The sequence below is a fragment of the Polyodon spathula genome, chromosome 25 (assembly GCF_017654505.1).
Source record: "Polyodon spathula isolate WHYD16114869_AA chromosome 25, ASM1765450v1, whole genome shotgun sequence".
NCBI lineage: Eukaryota > Metazoa > Chordata > Actinopteri > Acipenseriformes > Polyodontidae > Polyodon > Polyodon spathula.
The window spans coordinates 17879294-17897054 of NC_054558.1; the positions used below are offsets into that span (position 1 = coordinate 17879294).

The 17761-nt window shown below is 38.3% G+C and overlaps 1 protein-coding gene and 1 long non-coding RNA gene across 7 annotated transcripts in view; one reads left to right on the forward strand and one right to left on the reverse strand.

Annotated features, from left to right (window-relative positions):
• The window catches only part of LOC121300321 (cytospin-A-like), a 58634-nt gene extending 52842 nt beyond the window's left edge, over positions 1-5792 (forward strand). For all 6 annotated transcript variants that reach the window (XM_041228849.1, XM_041228850.1, XM_041228846.1 and 3 more), the window contains one exon: positions 903-5792. In XM_041228849.1, the coding sequence (XP_041084783.1) occupies positions 903-992 (90 nt within the window). In that variant the 3' untranslated portion in view covers positions 993-5792. The remainder of the gene's footprint in view (positions 1-902) is intronic.
• Positions 5793-6164: 372 nt separating this feature from the next.
• Positions 6165-12345, reverse strand: LOC121300323. The gene is made up of 2 exons (XR_005947508.1): positions 7764-12345; positions 6165-6237 (listed from the first exon to the last, which is right to left on the reverse strand). It is a non-coding gene; the product is annotated as an uncharacterized LOC121300323 (long non-coding RNA).
• Positions 12346-17761: the final 5416 nt, after the last annotated feature.

A 17761-nucleotide genomic window follows, 5' to 3' on the forward strand; every position in this document is an offset into this window, starting at 1 on the left:
GTTGTTTACAGTGGTTCCACTGAGCTCTGTAGAAGGTGAAGTGTAGCATTTAGAGCAGGGCTTCCCCTCCCAGGTCCTGGGGACCCCAGCTTTTCATTCCATCTGAGCTTTGTTACCTAACTAAACCTGTAAGTGAAATAGAAGTAAAAACAAAAAGGTCTGGTGATTTATTAATTGACCACAAGATCTTTATCTATTCTCAGAACTTCTGCAAATAAGGCGATACTAAATTTTTAATTTTTTTTTTTTAACCCTATGCCCTTTTTTTTTTTTTTTCAACGATTCCAGTAAAGGTAAATACACCCTGTACACAAACCTAGATTTGACTGAAGTTGTTGTAACAACAATTGGAAGCCTGTTTTGAGGGTTGGTTGCATATTTTTTGTTTTTCATTTATAAATAATGTTCTTCATTTTAAAATGCTGGACTGATTTCCCAAATACTTCAGTTCAGGTTATTTTGTCACAGGTGTCGTCACATGTTAGGAAAACAGCAAACTGACGAGAATGACACCACAAACACGAACAATATTTCAGTCCTTTGCCCACCCAATGAAACTCTGTCATCTGGACATAAGTCTGTATTACCTGAAATCGCCCTAACTGCATCAGCACGCTTTGTATAACAAAGTGGTTTTTATATACATATTTTATATATATATACATATTTTATTTATTTAATATATACACACACACACACATACATACATACATACACACACATTCTATATTGCTTACTAATTATACAGTTTCTGAATTTGTTTTACATTGTCATTGCAAGAAGCCTTGGTCTCTAGGTTTTACTTTTTTGTCTCGCTGTAAGTGTGAATGTTATACTTTTAGTTTACAGGTCTCCAAATGGCCTGGTCTTTTCTATTTGAATTTCTCTTCATTCGATTACAGGACATCAACGAGATGGTGCGCACCGAGCGTCCAGACTGGCAGAGTGTCATGACGTACCTCACGGCTCTTTACAAGTACTTTGAGACATGATGCCCCCCTGCCTGGGCTCCAATAGAGGACTGTCTCTGAGAGCGACCAACCACTAAATCACCTGCTGCAAACAGACAACCAGCAACATGCAGGGATACCCAGCTTGACAGCATTAAAGCTAACGGACACCACAGCCAGAAACACTTCTAGATACAAGCTGACTTTGCTTTGGGAATCCCATCCACCAACACTGGCCAACTGCACATGGGAGGCACAAAGTACTGTATATTGTCTAATATATTCATTACGGCCACACCTAATCGCTGCTGGGAGAGACTCAACTGGGTAAAGAAGACTGCAGGGACATTATTGCAGTTAAGTTTTAGTGAAGGAAACAAAACACCCTCTGATTTCTTTTATTGTAGGTAAAATGCTTTCCAGGGATCGAGGAAATAAGGTGTTACATTAATACTACAATATGCCTGGCTGCACCATGTAGAGAAGCTAATCATGCATTCAATACAGACTGGTACTGAGCTGTGCAACAGCACGTTACAAGGGGGGGAGGGACTAAAATCCTTTTTTGCAGGATGATTTAAGGAGTATCTGATGCTTTTTCCAACTTCGGTAAGGCAGTGTAAAAAAAAATATTTTGCAGCAGCAGCTTCTGCAATTTCTTGCCGCTTTAGCACTGCCTTGAAGTTTTCAGTCAATCTGAAATCCCAGTTTAGTACTGAAAACACTAGCACAGGAAATAGCCACATGGAACCTCTGCGCTCTAATGCAGCAGGCATTAATCTTATAGGGTATGACCTTTTAGACGCAGCACAGTTCAGAGGAAACGATAGTATTGGTACAATATAGTCAAGTCCTGCCTGCACATTCACCTTTGCACTGCCTCATTTCTGATTGCAGTGTAGTTCATAGTTTCACACAGGGCCATTTTACCGATCACACTTTGTTTTGAAACTTGCTTAAAAACAAAAATAAGCACATCTAAAAAGCTGTTTCCCCAGAAGTTAATTGATTCTATGGTATCTACACAAGTGTGTCACCCAAATGACTAAACCACCTGCCTTTAGTTCATGCGCTGACTTGCCAACCATTTTTAATAACTTCACTTCCAGGAACCTCAATAATACAGGAGATACAACACCCCTGCCTTAGTCTTTAAATCACGTGTCTGTTAAAGCTGGGAGAAACCCGCTACCCTGTGCTTCTGTTTCTCCTTTGCAGCTTACCTTAACTTACAAGTAGAGGTGAGAATGCCAGCCTCAAGCCAAAATTGCAATTTTGTTATTGTGTTGAGGCTTTTGTGTTGTGGATGCTATAGTCATCAGTACCAAACACTGAGTTATTGTTATAGTTCATGATACTTTTTAAAAAGCCAATGTTACACACGGATGTGTTTTGATCCCCGCTAGGACAAAATGGACCGCTGTTGTTTTTAGGGTTTATTTTACAGTCTGTTTTTGTGTTCCCTTCTCATTCTGTTACTCGTTTCCACAGCAACACATATCCATAGTTTTTCATGACTCAGACATCCAAATCTAGACAAGCCATCATTCCAGTGAAGCATTGGCAGCCAGTGTGTTTTGTGGAGTCCGTGGTGCAATGGCAGTACTGTGCACTCACCACAGGGCTTCAAGTTCAGAATGCTGGAACCCATTCTGTGGCTCTCGTACAGTCCCTCCTGTACAGTACAAGCAGTTGGAGGAATAAAAGTATTTAGGGAATGACAGATTTGGTAGAAACCACAAATTTACAGTGGTTTCCAAAAGTGAAAAATGAATCAAATCAGGCATCAGCAATAACTGCAGATGTCAGTATTACGAGGCACGAGTGTGGGCAGTATTAGGAAATGCCTGAATCCGTGGGGGAAATGTATAAAGAAATTGGATGGTTTCTGCACAGGCACAAAATTCTGTAAATCCACTTCACATGCTGCTGAAGACCTGTTCAGGTTATTTATATACGCTGGAACTCCTGGACGCTTTCTGCATCTCAATACAGAAGAGATACATATAGGCATCTACCAAGACAAGGGGAGTACAGGAGCCTTTAAAATAGTCCAATCCATCTGGTGGTACACTGTTCAGAGTGAATAAATAAGTTAAAAAAAAAAACACCATCAGCCAGGATATAACTGGGTGAAATATTGAAGTGTTTCTTTAAACCTTATAATGAATGAATATTGACTTGCAGAATATGCTTTCCAGTGCAGTTGTAGACATGCTTTTAGCTCATGTTTGAAGGTGTGGGTTTAGACCGTGTCATCTCTGCTTGTTAGTCTTCTCGCGTCTAAAAAGGTCAAGCAGATGTGGGTGTGTCTGCAAAATATCGCCTGAAACTGTCAAATCTCTTTTTTGCGTGGGATTTGTATAGAACAATTTTTATTGCACTTTTAAAATGTACTTTGCGTATTCATTCTCTCCCCTATTATCCACTGGCCAGCTGGGTTTTAAAAAGTACTTAAAAGCAGGCAATACCAAAAGCATCTAAAAGCACATGTTGTTGTTTTAGCTTTGCCCTGGCTGAGATGAAAAATAAAGTTTAAAAAGCCTTGCAAGACAGGTACAGTAATAATTGAAGGTAGTTAATGACATCTGTAGCAGTTTGTTTCCAGGAAGATGTTTCCAAAGAGTGTGTAACCCAGCTATTCCTCAGAAGAGAAGTTGGTTGTTTTTTTTTTTGTTTTGTTTTGTTTTTGTAATAAAACACCCATCTGTATAAGATCTGTATAGAAGATAAAAAGACAAGTTACTGGTTATTTTTCTACAGCCATTACTAAACCTTGACTACAAGTGGTCACGCTATAGATCAAAAGTAAATAAATGAAGCAAAAGATTAGTGCTAATTGGGCGAGGGGGGAGAGAAAGCAGTCCATTTTAAGGGGGAAGGAGAGAAAGCAGTCTGTTTTAAGGGGGCGGGAGAAAAAGCAGTCAGTTTTAAGGGGGCGGGAGAAAAAGCAGTCAGTTTTAAGGGGGTGGGACAAAAAGCAGTCTCTTTTAAGGGGGTGGGAGAAAAAGCAGTCTGTTTTAAGGGGGCGGGAGAAAAAGCAGTCTGTTTTAAGGGGGTGGGAGAAAAAGCAGTCTGTTTTAAGGGGAAGGGGAGAAACCAGTCTGTTTTAAGGTGGGGGGGGGGGAGCAGTCTGTTTTAAAGGGTAGTTACACATTTTTGCCTATAATCCTTAAAGTTGCCTTTTGGACCATGCTTCTGCCATTGTTGAGCCTGCCTGCCAGCCAGGATATAAGCTGCTGCTTACAAAGGCACCTGGAAGAGGGTTCGAACTGGATCCTTTGAAACGATACGTTCAGATAAAATTGTCTTTCTGCCTTAGTAGTTTTGATTTAGAGCTTTTTGCTTTTTTTTTTTTTTTTATGATAGCAATCATTCAAATTTTAATTTTTCTGTATTCCACTGCCAGGCCATGCAAGCACTAGACTGTTAAACATCACTTGACTCCCCACATGAAGATAAGCAGTACCCCAACCTCAGGGCTTGTATGTTTTAAAGCATTTAGAGGGGGTTAAACATCATTCAGATTGTGGAGCTTGAAAGACATTACACAGCCAGTAGGGATGGTGTATATTTTTAATGTTACAAGGAGTCTGCCAGTCAAGCCCCCTGCGTTAGTCGGCTTCAGTGGACTGACACTCAGTTCTGCGCACCTCTTTGTTCAAGTTATGTTTAAAATCTATATACTCTGTCTCTTGTACTTCTAAATTACCTATTTTTGGGCAGTACATTGCTAAAGTACAACCGTCCTCCAGCCACCTCAGCTGCCTATGGAACACATTTTGTTTAGTTCAATTTACTGCACAGGGGTTTGCATGAGGATTGCAATTTGATCACAAAGAACCACTTTCATAATTACTGTATGGGATCTAAAGGGTTTAATGAATCAACATGGCCTGGCAGGATGAACCCTGATCTGTATGGCCTGCTTCATCGGTTTTATTTATTGCATGACTTTGGACATCCACTGCGAAGGATGCAGCAACCTTTCTTTGGATTACTGGCACACAGCAGCTAAACCTGCAGCAGCGGTAGCCTGTAAAACCTGGCAATACTGAACAGTGGAGAAATGCTGCAAAAACTGCTTAAATCGCATTTTGTTTTTTTTCTTTTAAGTTGTTATTGTAGCTTTTATAGTTTAAGGAAATCAACAACAGTCTAATTTCATGAACATAATATTGTATTTAATCATTCAAAACATTCTGGAAATAGTTAGCTCTGAATATATATCTCACTACAGTAGTTCTCCAAAACCACCAATGTTGGCAGTGTGTCTGGTCTACTGGCTTAATTTAAGGTCCTGTTGCGGGCTACACTGGGTGTCGTATGTTTTAGAATAGGTGGGTTGCTACATTGGGGTAAAATACTGAACAGTTGAGCATTTCAAGTTCTGCACACTAATGATGCTACAGGTTTGAATTCGCACAGTCGGTTAATGTTTGACTTGTAATCCGTTAAAAGGGGATGCTGCATCTAACTTATTTAGCCGAAGATTTACATAATGAAAGGTGACAACTTGGTCACCGTTGTTATTCTTCTTGCAAAATGATGTCTATCAGTAACACTTAGTGTTTTGTATGTTATGTTTTTTTGTTTACCTTCTTGAATGTATAATGAGACCGCTAAGGCTTTCTTTCTGTTTTGAGTTAGTATTTGTGTGTGTCTTGTTTTCATATCGTCTGCCAAACAGGCAACAGTATGGCAGTAATAATTATAAAAGCTATGTATTACTTTTCATTACTTACCTGGCTGTTTTTTTTTGTATACAAATATATAAATGTGTTGTTGGAAATGTATTGAGCAGATACAGTTATCTAAGCAACATTAAAACCATTATCAGATCTTTTGAACCATTACATCATTATTAAACAGTGAAAAAAATGCCACTGTGCAGTGGAGCATTACAGTATAATGGCTAATTAAACTAACTTGGGCTAATGATAGGAGTAAAAATATGTCCCTAATCAAAAGATATTACAGTGGGTATCCACTTTATCAGGAAAAGTAAACTAGCCATTAATAGTGCAGATCATGAATTGGTGCACTGCACACTGTTTTGGTTGATTTCCGTTCCGTGCACTGCACACCGTTTTGGTTGATTTCCGTTCTCTCACTACCCACACACAGGCTTCGAGTTGGTTTGCACGTTGTCTGTTGCAGCGGATGTCTAGGGTTCTAAAGGCAATTCAGCCTCAGCCACTGACTTACCTTTTGGTCTCAGGGTGTAGATTTGGACACAAACTGGATCCTCTCAATTAAAAAGATGATGCTGTTCAGCCAGTCGGTCCTGGGCAATCAAAATGACAAATTAGAAGGCATCCCAGTCCTGAGAGAGTTTGCTTCCGCTTTGAAAATAAATGAACATACGTAGGCATTCTGTATTCTGTTGCATGATTCCAGGTTTTAAGCCTTTTGGCAGAAGTCTGCTCTATGATTAGCTCATTAATAATTGCAAGTCTGTTATATATATATATATATATATATATATATATATATATTTTTTTTTTTTTATGAGAGTTGAATCACAATTAAATGGGCAAGTAAGCTTGTAAAACAATGTAATGACATTTGCCTGAAAATAATAATCTGTTTAATCCAATGGTACATGGCAGGAATCCAAAACAGCAAAATTAATCAAAACTGAACTGAACCGTGTGCATGACATTTTAATGTTTTACAGCAGGCAGACCAAAACACAAATTAGTAGTGACATCATAATTGTAATCATTAAAGCCCATGGCATTATAAACACTTTAAAATCATTTAGGGGAGTAAAAAACAAAGATACTTGCCAAATCTAGCTTTAAAAATCAAATCAGTGAAAAGTAGGCATGCTAGATAAGTGAAGACTGCTGTGGACGTCTATGTGAGTAGATGAATGAGTTTGGTTTGCAGTAGCCAGGCAACCTGCCCACTATCCCTGCGTAATAACCCACTCTCTGTAGGCAACGGCGGTCAATCTCTTATTGACCAGCAACTGCAGAAAATGACATTATAACGAGCTAGCTGAAGCATGTTTAAACAATAAGACCCGACACAGACGTCAGGACCGAGTAGCACGTGCCTAGTTCAAGACAGCTTTCTATACCTTTTAAATCTGTGCCGTTGTGATTCTGATTGCTGTGTGAACATATACAGCACAGTACCAAGTATTGTTTAATGGCATGTTTTCAGCCTATGGGAGTACAGGACATCTTTTATTAGAGATAAATAAGCATACTGTGCATTCAGGCAATTGGTAACATCAATTAATGCTAAAGGCTGGCTGACATTCATTTTTTGTAACTTTGATACAAAATCTATAACCCCTTATGACTTGAGAGAATTCTATTAATTGGATTGAATTCCCCTTTGAAATGTTGATGATTGAGACCCAAAGAAATAAATCAATTACAGAGAAGAGTAATAACGAAGAAGAAAGATTCAATTATAATGTGCACAAAGTCCAAGCGGGCGTGTATCCTATGGGATCCAGATACACCTTTTATACACTGGGCTGTTTATTGTTTCAAAATTCTATCATCATAGAATAGAATTATAATGACATCTAGGAGATGTTATAAACATTCTAAAATCCTGTTACCCTTGTATTGCGTAGCTCTTGTTGAAAAATCAGATTTCAAACATTTACATTTTTAGAAGTTCTTCTGCCTTAGATGTGTGATGATCAATTGTAATAACAGCAGTAGCACTTTAACTGAACCGAGAACAAATAAAGAACACATTGATCCTTAAACCACAGCCAACTCCAAGACGGGATTGTATTTAAGCTATAAAAAAATTAAATAAAACCCTAACCAAAGTGTATCTTACCTTATTAAGAACTCCCTGAGCCAAAGTTCCTGTTAAAAAAAATAAATAAATAAATTCTGAACAAAACAAGCAAGCATGTAAATTGCATTGCAAAACTTGTTTTTGGTGCATATGTCTTTGCAGTTTCATCAGTAAGTGATGTGCTGTTTGTAAGCGGTACTGCAGCTTTAATTACTATAGTATTAATCTTGCGCATACTCTGAGTGAGGTCACCAGCTGTAATGAGAGGCACTTGAAAAGGAATCTGTCATATGAAAGCACTTGAGAGACCAGAGACAGACTCCAGACGATTTCTGGATCCTCCAAACAAGACTGATTCCCCATCAATGCTTACAAATACATTGCAAGCCAACCTCAGTGCTTCTGGGCAAGTTTACCTTCATCTCTGTGTTCTACACAAGCCATTTCATACACCTATATTTCTTTTTTTTAATCCGTTTTATTATTTTTAGATTTGGACTAGTTTTGGTTTCCACTTAAAGGGACCAGCTGACACACTTCGAAATAGATTTCCTACCGTTGCCTAAAGCTGCAGAGTTTCCCAAAGTTGTTCAATTTTACCCACAGCTATAACCAAACATTTGGCATTTGCAACGTCGAATGAAACCTGCTGAATAATGTTACGTTAACATATTTAATTACATACAGCTTTGTAGTTTTCCATATACTTCATGAAAATCTGACAAACTGGGAAAAATGTGTCATTTCGAAATCTGACATGAAATGATGTACTACTATCATGGCTTCCGGTAGACTCTTGCATTATCATTTTGTAGTGTCTTTGAATACATTTTGTTCATATAGTTTTTAGTCTCAGTCCTAAAATGATAGGAGATGTAGAAAATTTGGCCATAGCCGTAGACCTTGTTGGCAGTACAGTTATTTTATTTGTATTATCTGGTGGTAGTTTTAGTGGTATACTTTTTTTTTTTTTTTTTTAAACCAGACATGATGCATGACCCTTGAATTATACATTTCCTGGTAATGCATTTGACTGTCTGAAGGAATGGCTTCCTTATTTCAGATAGGGCAGGTGCAGCATTTATTACACACTGGGACATGTGCTTGACTAGGAGAGGAATCCAGGGATTTGTCATTTTGAAAAACAGCCCGTCATCTCAAGAAGATATTTGTATCCAGCGTTATTAATGGAATGGCCATAATGCATGAACCAGTGTAAATGAGGAACCAATGCAGTTAACTCCTGAAACTGGTTGCAGGAGCTTGACTACTCTGAGTGATCCTGCAATTGAGAAACCACTCCGTCAAAGAGCCTGAAGTTTGTTTTTTAAAAAACTGTTTAGTCCCGGATTCTCCACACAAACACAAAGCCAGGTAAAGCCTGATTTAGAGAAATGATAAGAACTCATGATGGGAACAACAGAAAACAGAACCATTCAGAAGGATATAAACACCAATAAGGGAAATATTAAAAAGCAACCATTTCCAGCTACTTTTTCTTTAAGGAATAAAAACATGTCTTGAACCCCCCTCCCCCCCAAAGGCTTCAGAGTCAGGTTTTACTTTTTGAAAACATCGCACAACACATTGAGCTGGACCTTACTAAAGGGGCTACAGAAACACATGCATAGGTTGGAGGATGTGAAGCAAGCATGAGGGCACTTGTATCTCAGCACGGAATTCGCTCAGCGCAACACCGAGCCCTAGCATCCTGCATTTCTTTTTAACAGTTACACTCTTCCTGCACTGAAGTTCAGACCTTTCCTTTGGAAACGCAAGGCATGTCCTTTGATTCCAAAAGGAATTCCGTGGAAGGACGTACACCGCGGGAGAAAATAAGTGTTGAACTCCCATTTCCAGGATCTTATTTTGACCTTACTTGGCACTCCACAACCCTGTTTGAGAATCGAGCAAAAGCATGAAATAATGTATTGAGAAATAAAAAGACAATATGAAAATGAAAAGATACTACAGGACCCAGAGGCAGGAAAAACAGCCACAGAATTTCTGATGTATTGGCAGCACACCGCAGCAACCTCTTCATGTCTGGCAAGAAAGGTTAACAGATGACCTGATTCATGAAACAGTACATATATCGCATGTTAGCAAATTCTGTGTAGAGTCTTTCTTCCTAGATAAGTGTCCATTGCTGTGGTGGAATGTGATTCTGATAACAAACTAAGGGGCACGGTCTACTGGTGGAGATGCTTCTTCAGCTCGTGTGGTAGAGTTCCCTGGCCAGATGCTATTTTGGAAATGCCAGCCTGTTTGCAATCTAGGTAACACTTCATTACAAGAGTCAGTAGGTTCACAGCAATTCCTTTGAAGTCGTAGATAATGCTTTGACATAAACCTCAGTTAATCAAATAAATAAATAAATAAATAATCATACAATTCATGTTATAAAAACATGATAAAATACATAGATACATCAAAAGTTACCCTTTTAATGTGTAGCTCATTGTTGAAAATATCAAATTAATCTGATTTTGCAAAATAAACAGTGCCTCCATTATAATACTGGCACAGCCCCCCTTTGTTTCACTTATTTGATTGCAGTACAAACTGCAGATGGATCAAAGTTCAAGTGTTGGTAGGAAGGTTAGGTTTTGTTATGATGACAGGATGTCTGGTGTGATCCCTCATCACATGGCTGGCTGCTGGTCAGGAGATTGGCAAACACTGAGCTTCGTTATCGTTAAAAGCAATTCCACCAGTGCTAGTGGATAAATAAACAGTATAGTATATTGTAGTTGGAGGAATGCAAGAAGAGAGAAAACTGTGCACAGTGTTATACTGGATCATAGTATTTGATCAAGGTTTTGTAGACAAAATAGATTTATGGCTTCCCTTTCTCAGACAGCACAGAACCTTGGACGAATTATGTTGGAATTAGTATTTTATATACCAATCTATAGTCTCTTCAATCACTGTATGTATAGTTGTACCATATTAAGTATCCTATCTATGCTATTCTTTCTAATGCATATGTTTCTTTTAAAAGTCAGGACAATTTCCTGTACCCAGTAGTAGAGATCATGTAAACAGTTTTCAAAATGTAATTTAACAAAATGTGATCGAAAGGATTTATTTATTTTTTTTCCCACTGAAATGAATGCGATTGTACATTTATGTGCAGGATGCTGTCGCAGCTGACTTGCATGACACTTTGAAGAGAGATGCCCTTCTCTCTGTGTGAAACACAATGTCACAGACTTCCGTCTGACCTTTGTAAGTGTGCCCAAACTGGTAACTAGAAGAGACGATGTATTTGCATATACTCTGTGTAATTATATAGGACAGCCTTTTTTCAACATTAACAGAAAATGTCAAACTTGAAGTTCAAAATTATATTTTATTGTTACCTTGGAAACACTAGCAATCAACAAGACTAAAAAAAAAATGTATTAAAAAAATACTCTGCATCTTTCATTTGAGAAATGCTCCACATAAAGCAATGCCTGCTTCCCCACTAGCTACTGCATTAAACTCCCAGCTGACTGGCAAACGTTTCTTATTATTATTACTTGCATTGACCTTGTTTCTCACCTAAATCTGTCTGCCCATCTGTTACTCACAAGCATGGGATTTTTAATTCTAAACTTCACAATTCATTATGTTTTGTAGGAGCAAAGTAATTAGAAGTGGATAAATATATAAATACATAAATAAAAAAAACACAGCAGTGTTTTATAACCAGCACCTCTAATGGAATGGATATGAATTGAATTAAGAGCTAATAGAAAAAAGAAACAAAGTGAAATTGGGCAGAATCTGTTTTAATGCCTCTGTAAACAGGCACTACAGTAACCCATCACAAACCATCATGTTACACAGAGCCATAGTCTACAACTAAGAACAATGTTATTCTCTGTACGCTGCTCAATACTGCAAGCTAATCGTCAATATTGGAATAACACTGCTACAACTCCATCGCTTCTGTGCAGGTAACTACGCTGTGCTGGTGTATTGATTAACAGCATTTTGATGGCTTGTGTTTTATAATAAAATACACCAGAGTTCCTGCTTTACACAGCACATTGTTTACATGCATTAAAGGTAGTTTCAGTAGCAGGAATATTTCCCGTGTAAAACTGAAAATGATTCAGACACAGATGGATGCCATTTCACTTTTGTGATTTTTTTTTTTTTTTGCCAGTTTTTCAGCAAGATCCGTCTTATAAAATGATGCCCAATTTAGAAATCGGGAAACATCAGTTAGAATAACAAGGTGTAATGAGCGTTTGAGGAAACAAAAACAAAAAAACTTGTGCTAGTTACAGAGGCTTTACACAAGCTGTCGACTGGCAGAGAGTTTTTAGTTGGCACTCTCAGTTATTTCTCCCCATGATTGAGAAAAGTAACTAATTTGTGTTTTAGGAATTCCTCTTGTGCGTTTTCAGTTCCTGCCTCTGTGATGCTGGTAGAGAGTGATGGTGAAGTCACAGGAACTGCTTTGGTCATCTGGGTCATGTCTACTGTTTTTGTAGTGAAGCCTGTATGTTTGAACAGCAGTCTTAAGATCTGGAGACAACAGCCTTTTGATGAAACTTTTATAACCTTGCGAGGGTCTGGAATCAACTCCCCAGTAATGTTGTGGAAGCTGACACCCTGGGATGCTTCAAGGAGCTGCTTGATGCAATTCTGGGATCAATAAGCTACTAACAATCAAACGAGCAAAATAGGCTGAATGGCCTCCTCTCGTTTGTAAACTTTCTTATGTTCTTATAACCTTTGCAGTGTTTTAACATGGGTCTTAGTGCCCAATGATTCCTCACAAAGTGCAACACGTTTTTCAACATACAGACTCATATATGTATATCCCACATACACACACTGCCTCACGTAAGGCAATGCCCTGATCAATTTGCATTATGCAGATCCCTTTAAATGGTCAAATCAAAGCAATGTTAAATCAAACAGCAGTCACAGTTTAACCTGACTGATGTTAGCCTTCAATCCAAGTTAGCGACCATCCCTTTAAAAGGACTACTGTATGCAAGCACCTAGTTGAGATCATGGCATAGTGAAACATTGTTTTTTTAACATGTGTTCGGATTCAGTAAGTGTTGTACGTGTGTGTGGTTTTTTATTTTATTTCAAGAATTAGAAGAGCATGCTTTCTATTATACGTGCATGTTCTTGGAGTCTCACAGTGGTCTGGATCCTGTCGTGACTGTTCAATGGCCTAGTTTTAATAAACAATGAAGCTGCATGCTCTCCTGAGCTGTGCTGTGAGCCTGTTCTAGCCTGTGTTCGGAGTACAGTGGGTTGTTTTTAAATCCCACCTACAGGGAGCCTTTGTGAAAAAGATATTGTACCTCTACCAGATTGACATTTAAATGTAGATTAAATAAAACAAAAGACATGTCACATCTCTCTCTCTCTCTCGAGCAGTGTCAAAGCGGAGTTTAACATGCTCGGTTTCTACTGCATTATAGAATACCACTGGCAGCTCCTATCTCCTCCATCAGCTGACAACCACTGCATTTACAATTTTACATTGTCAAAAATAAAAACAGTGCGACCTGTGTCTATAAACTGACACTCATCTCTTGAGGATTACACATTTAGCATTTGAACTCTTTTGTTAATTGTTGTACAAATTTATTATAATTGTGTGTTTTGTTTTATGGCTACCAGGCTGAGCATAAGCTTTATGATATTCTACAAAAAAGAATTCCTGTGGACAGCTGATCCCTTGTAGCCCCAGGGCCTTCTGCCTCACCAGTAACATCCTGTCATTGTCCACCATGTGCTCTATGGAGATGCCAGTGCTTTTCCGTTTCTCAAGCTGCCTTTCCCTTGATTAAATGACAGCTTGGTTCTGCAGGATGTACCTCTTTGAAAAGGGATACATTGCCTGCATGCAAGCATATGTTCTGCATCTCTATTTCCTTTTCGTTCACCCGCCCTTCCCCACTAACCCACTACAGACTGGTCACTGTCATGGCTGAGCACTCACAGGGAAGGGGTACTCCTAGTATAGAAATACCAACATATATAATTCCTAATGAGTACACTAGAAAGACAATAGCCAACAGTCTACTACCTGACACTGTTTCATATAGTATTCTGATTGAGCATTTCGAAGCTGTATGGATGAACACATCGTCTTATCCTCAATTATTATTCCAAACCTATATAATTCAATGCATGTTGTTTTGTATTGCTATTTCCTGTGCTCCAATCAAGAAGTTCCACCAGGTATATGGTTGCAGACCCACACAGCTGCAGTCTCTCTCTCTTCTGTGGAATCACTTAATTGTATGACATTTGTGAATCACTGAATGCAAGAATTATCTTCTTATCTTACAGATTATTTCTTGAAACGAAAAAATGATTCAGTTATTAAAACAAAACAAAAGCACCATACACTTCACTGTCGGGTGTTACCAAAATAGCAGAGGCATTATTTTCTTGTCACGAATCCTGAATGGAAAACTGGAATTAGTGTATAATGATCTTCAAAACACTTAACTGCAGTGATGGGGTGACTAAGGATTAATTTTTTACTCACTGTACTGTAATTCATTAATACTTTAAATAATATATGGGATTAAAATATGTTTCTATTTTACAGTAATTTAATAAAACAGAATCACCCAGCTACATGGATGAAATTCTCAGAGGGCCACACAAAACATGTATACATTAATAATGGAAAACAAGACAAGAACGTAGCAATAAATAAGTTTCACTATATGTTGGATTAAAAAAAATACACAATCCTTTATGGGTATCCTGTGTTTACCTACAGAGAGAGGGAGAGAGAACAGGGCAGTGATCAAATGACTTCATAGCTGCACCCCCCCTTACAATCTCAGACGCAGAGAGAGCGAGAAAGACGCAGACAGAGAATAAGTCCCTTTTTTATAGCAGCAATACAATACACTGCAGACCTAACTTGGGGACAAAGGAGAAGTGAGTAGAAGAGAGAAATCAACCCTGACAAAGGAATATTCAGCACAACAGAATGTCTTCCATACTGTAATACCATTCCACTTCTGTGCATGGCTAGGTTGGTTTGTTTTGTTCTGTATTTTTTTTAATGAAAGTAAATGTGGTGCACATGAAGATTGGGGGCAATGGCAAAAGCTACAAGTCAGACTACAAAACTATGTTGAGCCAAACCATGGCCTCCGGTGGGATTATACATGTGTTACAAAAATATGGACAAGTTCTAAACTTTTTCCATACTTCCACAACTAACATAAGCGATGCAAGCTAGAGCCACACACCTTGAGACAGGAGGCAACCCCAAGTATGGGCAGTCACTGGGTACGCAATTGTATTATCGGAAGGCAAACCTTGTTGACAGTCCAGTTTGTTTAAAGTCAGAGCTATAGAGACACATAGTTCTCCCCTGGAAACAAGCCAGCCAAACCTCTATAACCCAAATACTGCAGGTATGCTCTCTCAGAAAATGCTTGCAGCAGCAGGATGTAATAAACGACAGACTGGAGAAAGGACTACTAATATGCAATAAAACTGTTTTAATATGGGCTTATACAATAGTGTCAACTTACCTTCTGGCCTGATTGACAAGAAAATCATATTTAAGGCAGTGGTAAGCACCTGTACCTTACTTCCAGATGTGTTTTCTGTATCTCGTCAAGACTGTTTTTGCTCCCTCCCTGGTTGTTGAATTAAAGTTTTCATTGTTTTGTGTGGTTTAAAAGATCTCTGAAGCAGATTGCCCACCCACGGCAGTTTGTTGTTTCAGGCACACTGAAACTACAGACTTCCATTTGTGGGAGGTAACATGAATCAGAGACGTTAACAAAATTACAGAATAAGTCTGATTTTGTGTAACAGATACACATCAATCGAAGGTACTGTACTAATATCCTAAAACCATGTTTGAATAGACGAAACGGGTATTGACTTGCTTATTCAACACTTACAATCAAGTTTAAAAGCGCAATTCCGGTACTGTATAGACCGGTGCATTATTTACACAATACAGTGCAATATACTGTAATAAAGTGACCGTGTCGATCACCGCATCATGTTGCTAGGGTATGCAGATTCGAGCATCGTGTGAATCACGTGGTCTTTGCAGGCGTCTGCCGCGGATTGGCTAATTCTGTTTTCTTAAAAATCTGAAGCTTCGCTTCAAACTCAGAAACAAACCCAGACGCGTAAAAGATGTGCAAGTGAGCGCATGTGACTGGCTGCGCAAACAAAAAAGAAAATCAACGAATAAAAACAGCAGAGGAAACAACTGTATGAGAGTAACGGGGATCTGCGGAAAATCCACTGATCATGCTGAGGATCCAAAAGCCTAATACATCGATTAAGCTTTTTTCTGCTATAAATTAACTTGATCATAAACCAGGAGGATATCCAAAGTGCAAACTGTAAGGTGAAATATTATTTATTTCTGTGTTCTAACTCATAACTGAAAAAAAAAAGTTAAAGACAGTGCATCAAAATTGAAACGGTGTGGCCGAATCTTATATCAAAGAACATTCTTAGTTCCATCTATATTGAATGGAATTTTGCAGACGAAAATAACTTTACTAGAAGATGCAGTGGGCAAAGGAATACATCAAATAAAATGGTATATCTGTTTATTTATTGTTTATTTATTAATCCCAAGTGAAATCTGTATCAAGAAAGATCAGCTTACCTCGGCATTCATTTAAATCTGGAACTCAACATCAAAATTCTGAGGATTAAAAAAAAGTTTTTATGATTTTTCATAAGAATAAGCTTATAAAAAGACAAACAATTTTTCCTTTTTTTTTTTTTTGGAGCACTTTTATCAGCAGTCTTATTTTTGGATTTTAAAGGTAAGTAACATTTGTTAAAGTATATAATAAAAGCAGAGTCTAAATTGTGTGAACAAAATTTGAACTGTTATATGCACAGAATTTTGTTTAGTTGACTACTGTAGGCTTGTTCCAGTATAACCTACCAGCCTTACACTTTGGTAATTGCAGTACACCAATTCTCTCGTACCGTATGGGCAGTGAACAGCAAAGCACAAGCGAATCGTTCTTTAGACTTGTTCTGCGGAACTCATGTAAAAGTTCATGCAATAAAGCATAGCAGTTATTATATAACCTGAACAAATTATGTAGGTGAGAAGACGTCATTTCCTGACCTCAAAGCTACATCGTGCTGCAGAAAATGACAGGATGTACCCTACGGTATAGGTGGGGACTAGGTTAGGCAACTGTACACCCAAATTACACGTACATGGTCATTGCTTGCTTCCTTGCTTTAAGGGACTTTTAGCATCATCGTTTGCCATATTTCAGCTCAGATGGTATTGCCTAAACATAAAACTAACGGTGCTAGATGTATAGCCATGTATACACGCCTTAATGGTAAGAAAGTGTCATACATATTTAAAAGCCGTTTGGTTTTCAAATGTTATGTAGTGTATGTATAATTGCTTATCTATGTGTTCTATTCACGTTTACTGGCATTCTGTGTATTATAGTCTGTTTACTTTAATATACGTGAAGAGTAATAATAATTTATATTTAAAAAACATGAGCGGGATATAATCAGTGAAGTGATTATATCATGTGAAGAGCGCCAAATGAACCAGCAACAGGTTACCGTATAAACGCAACTCTAAGCAAGAAATTACTGTAGTGTCTGGGAGTTTTAATAAGCGAATGTGTCTAGTTGAAGGAGAGAGCAGCTTGCAAGTCATAGGACACGTTACCTGCCTCTAAATTGAGGGGCTTGTTTAGTTGGTTTTACTCCAGGGACCTGAACCATTAAAATCGCACTGCGTTTCTGACAGCTTGCGGCAAACGTGGTAAACAAATCTATTCAGGTACTTACCAAGTTAAGCGGAGATCCACCAGAGATTTAGCCAGTGGAGGAGAGCTGTTTGTTTTGTAAGCGGACACCCCCCTTGGTGTGTCCACAGTCCATCTAATCGTTTTACTACGCTCATAAAGACCATTAGAAAAAGCAAGAATAGCCCTGCTTGTGTTGATGAGGTCGATTTGCAAGCCATTCTAGCTAATTGATTGAAGGATTGTCTCTTTGCATGGGCTTCATCTCGTCTC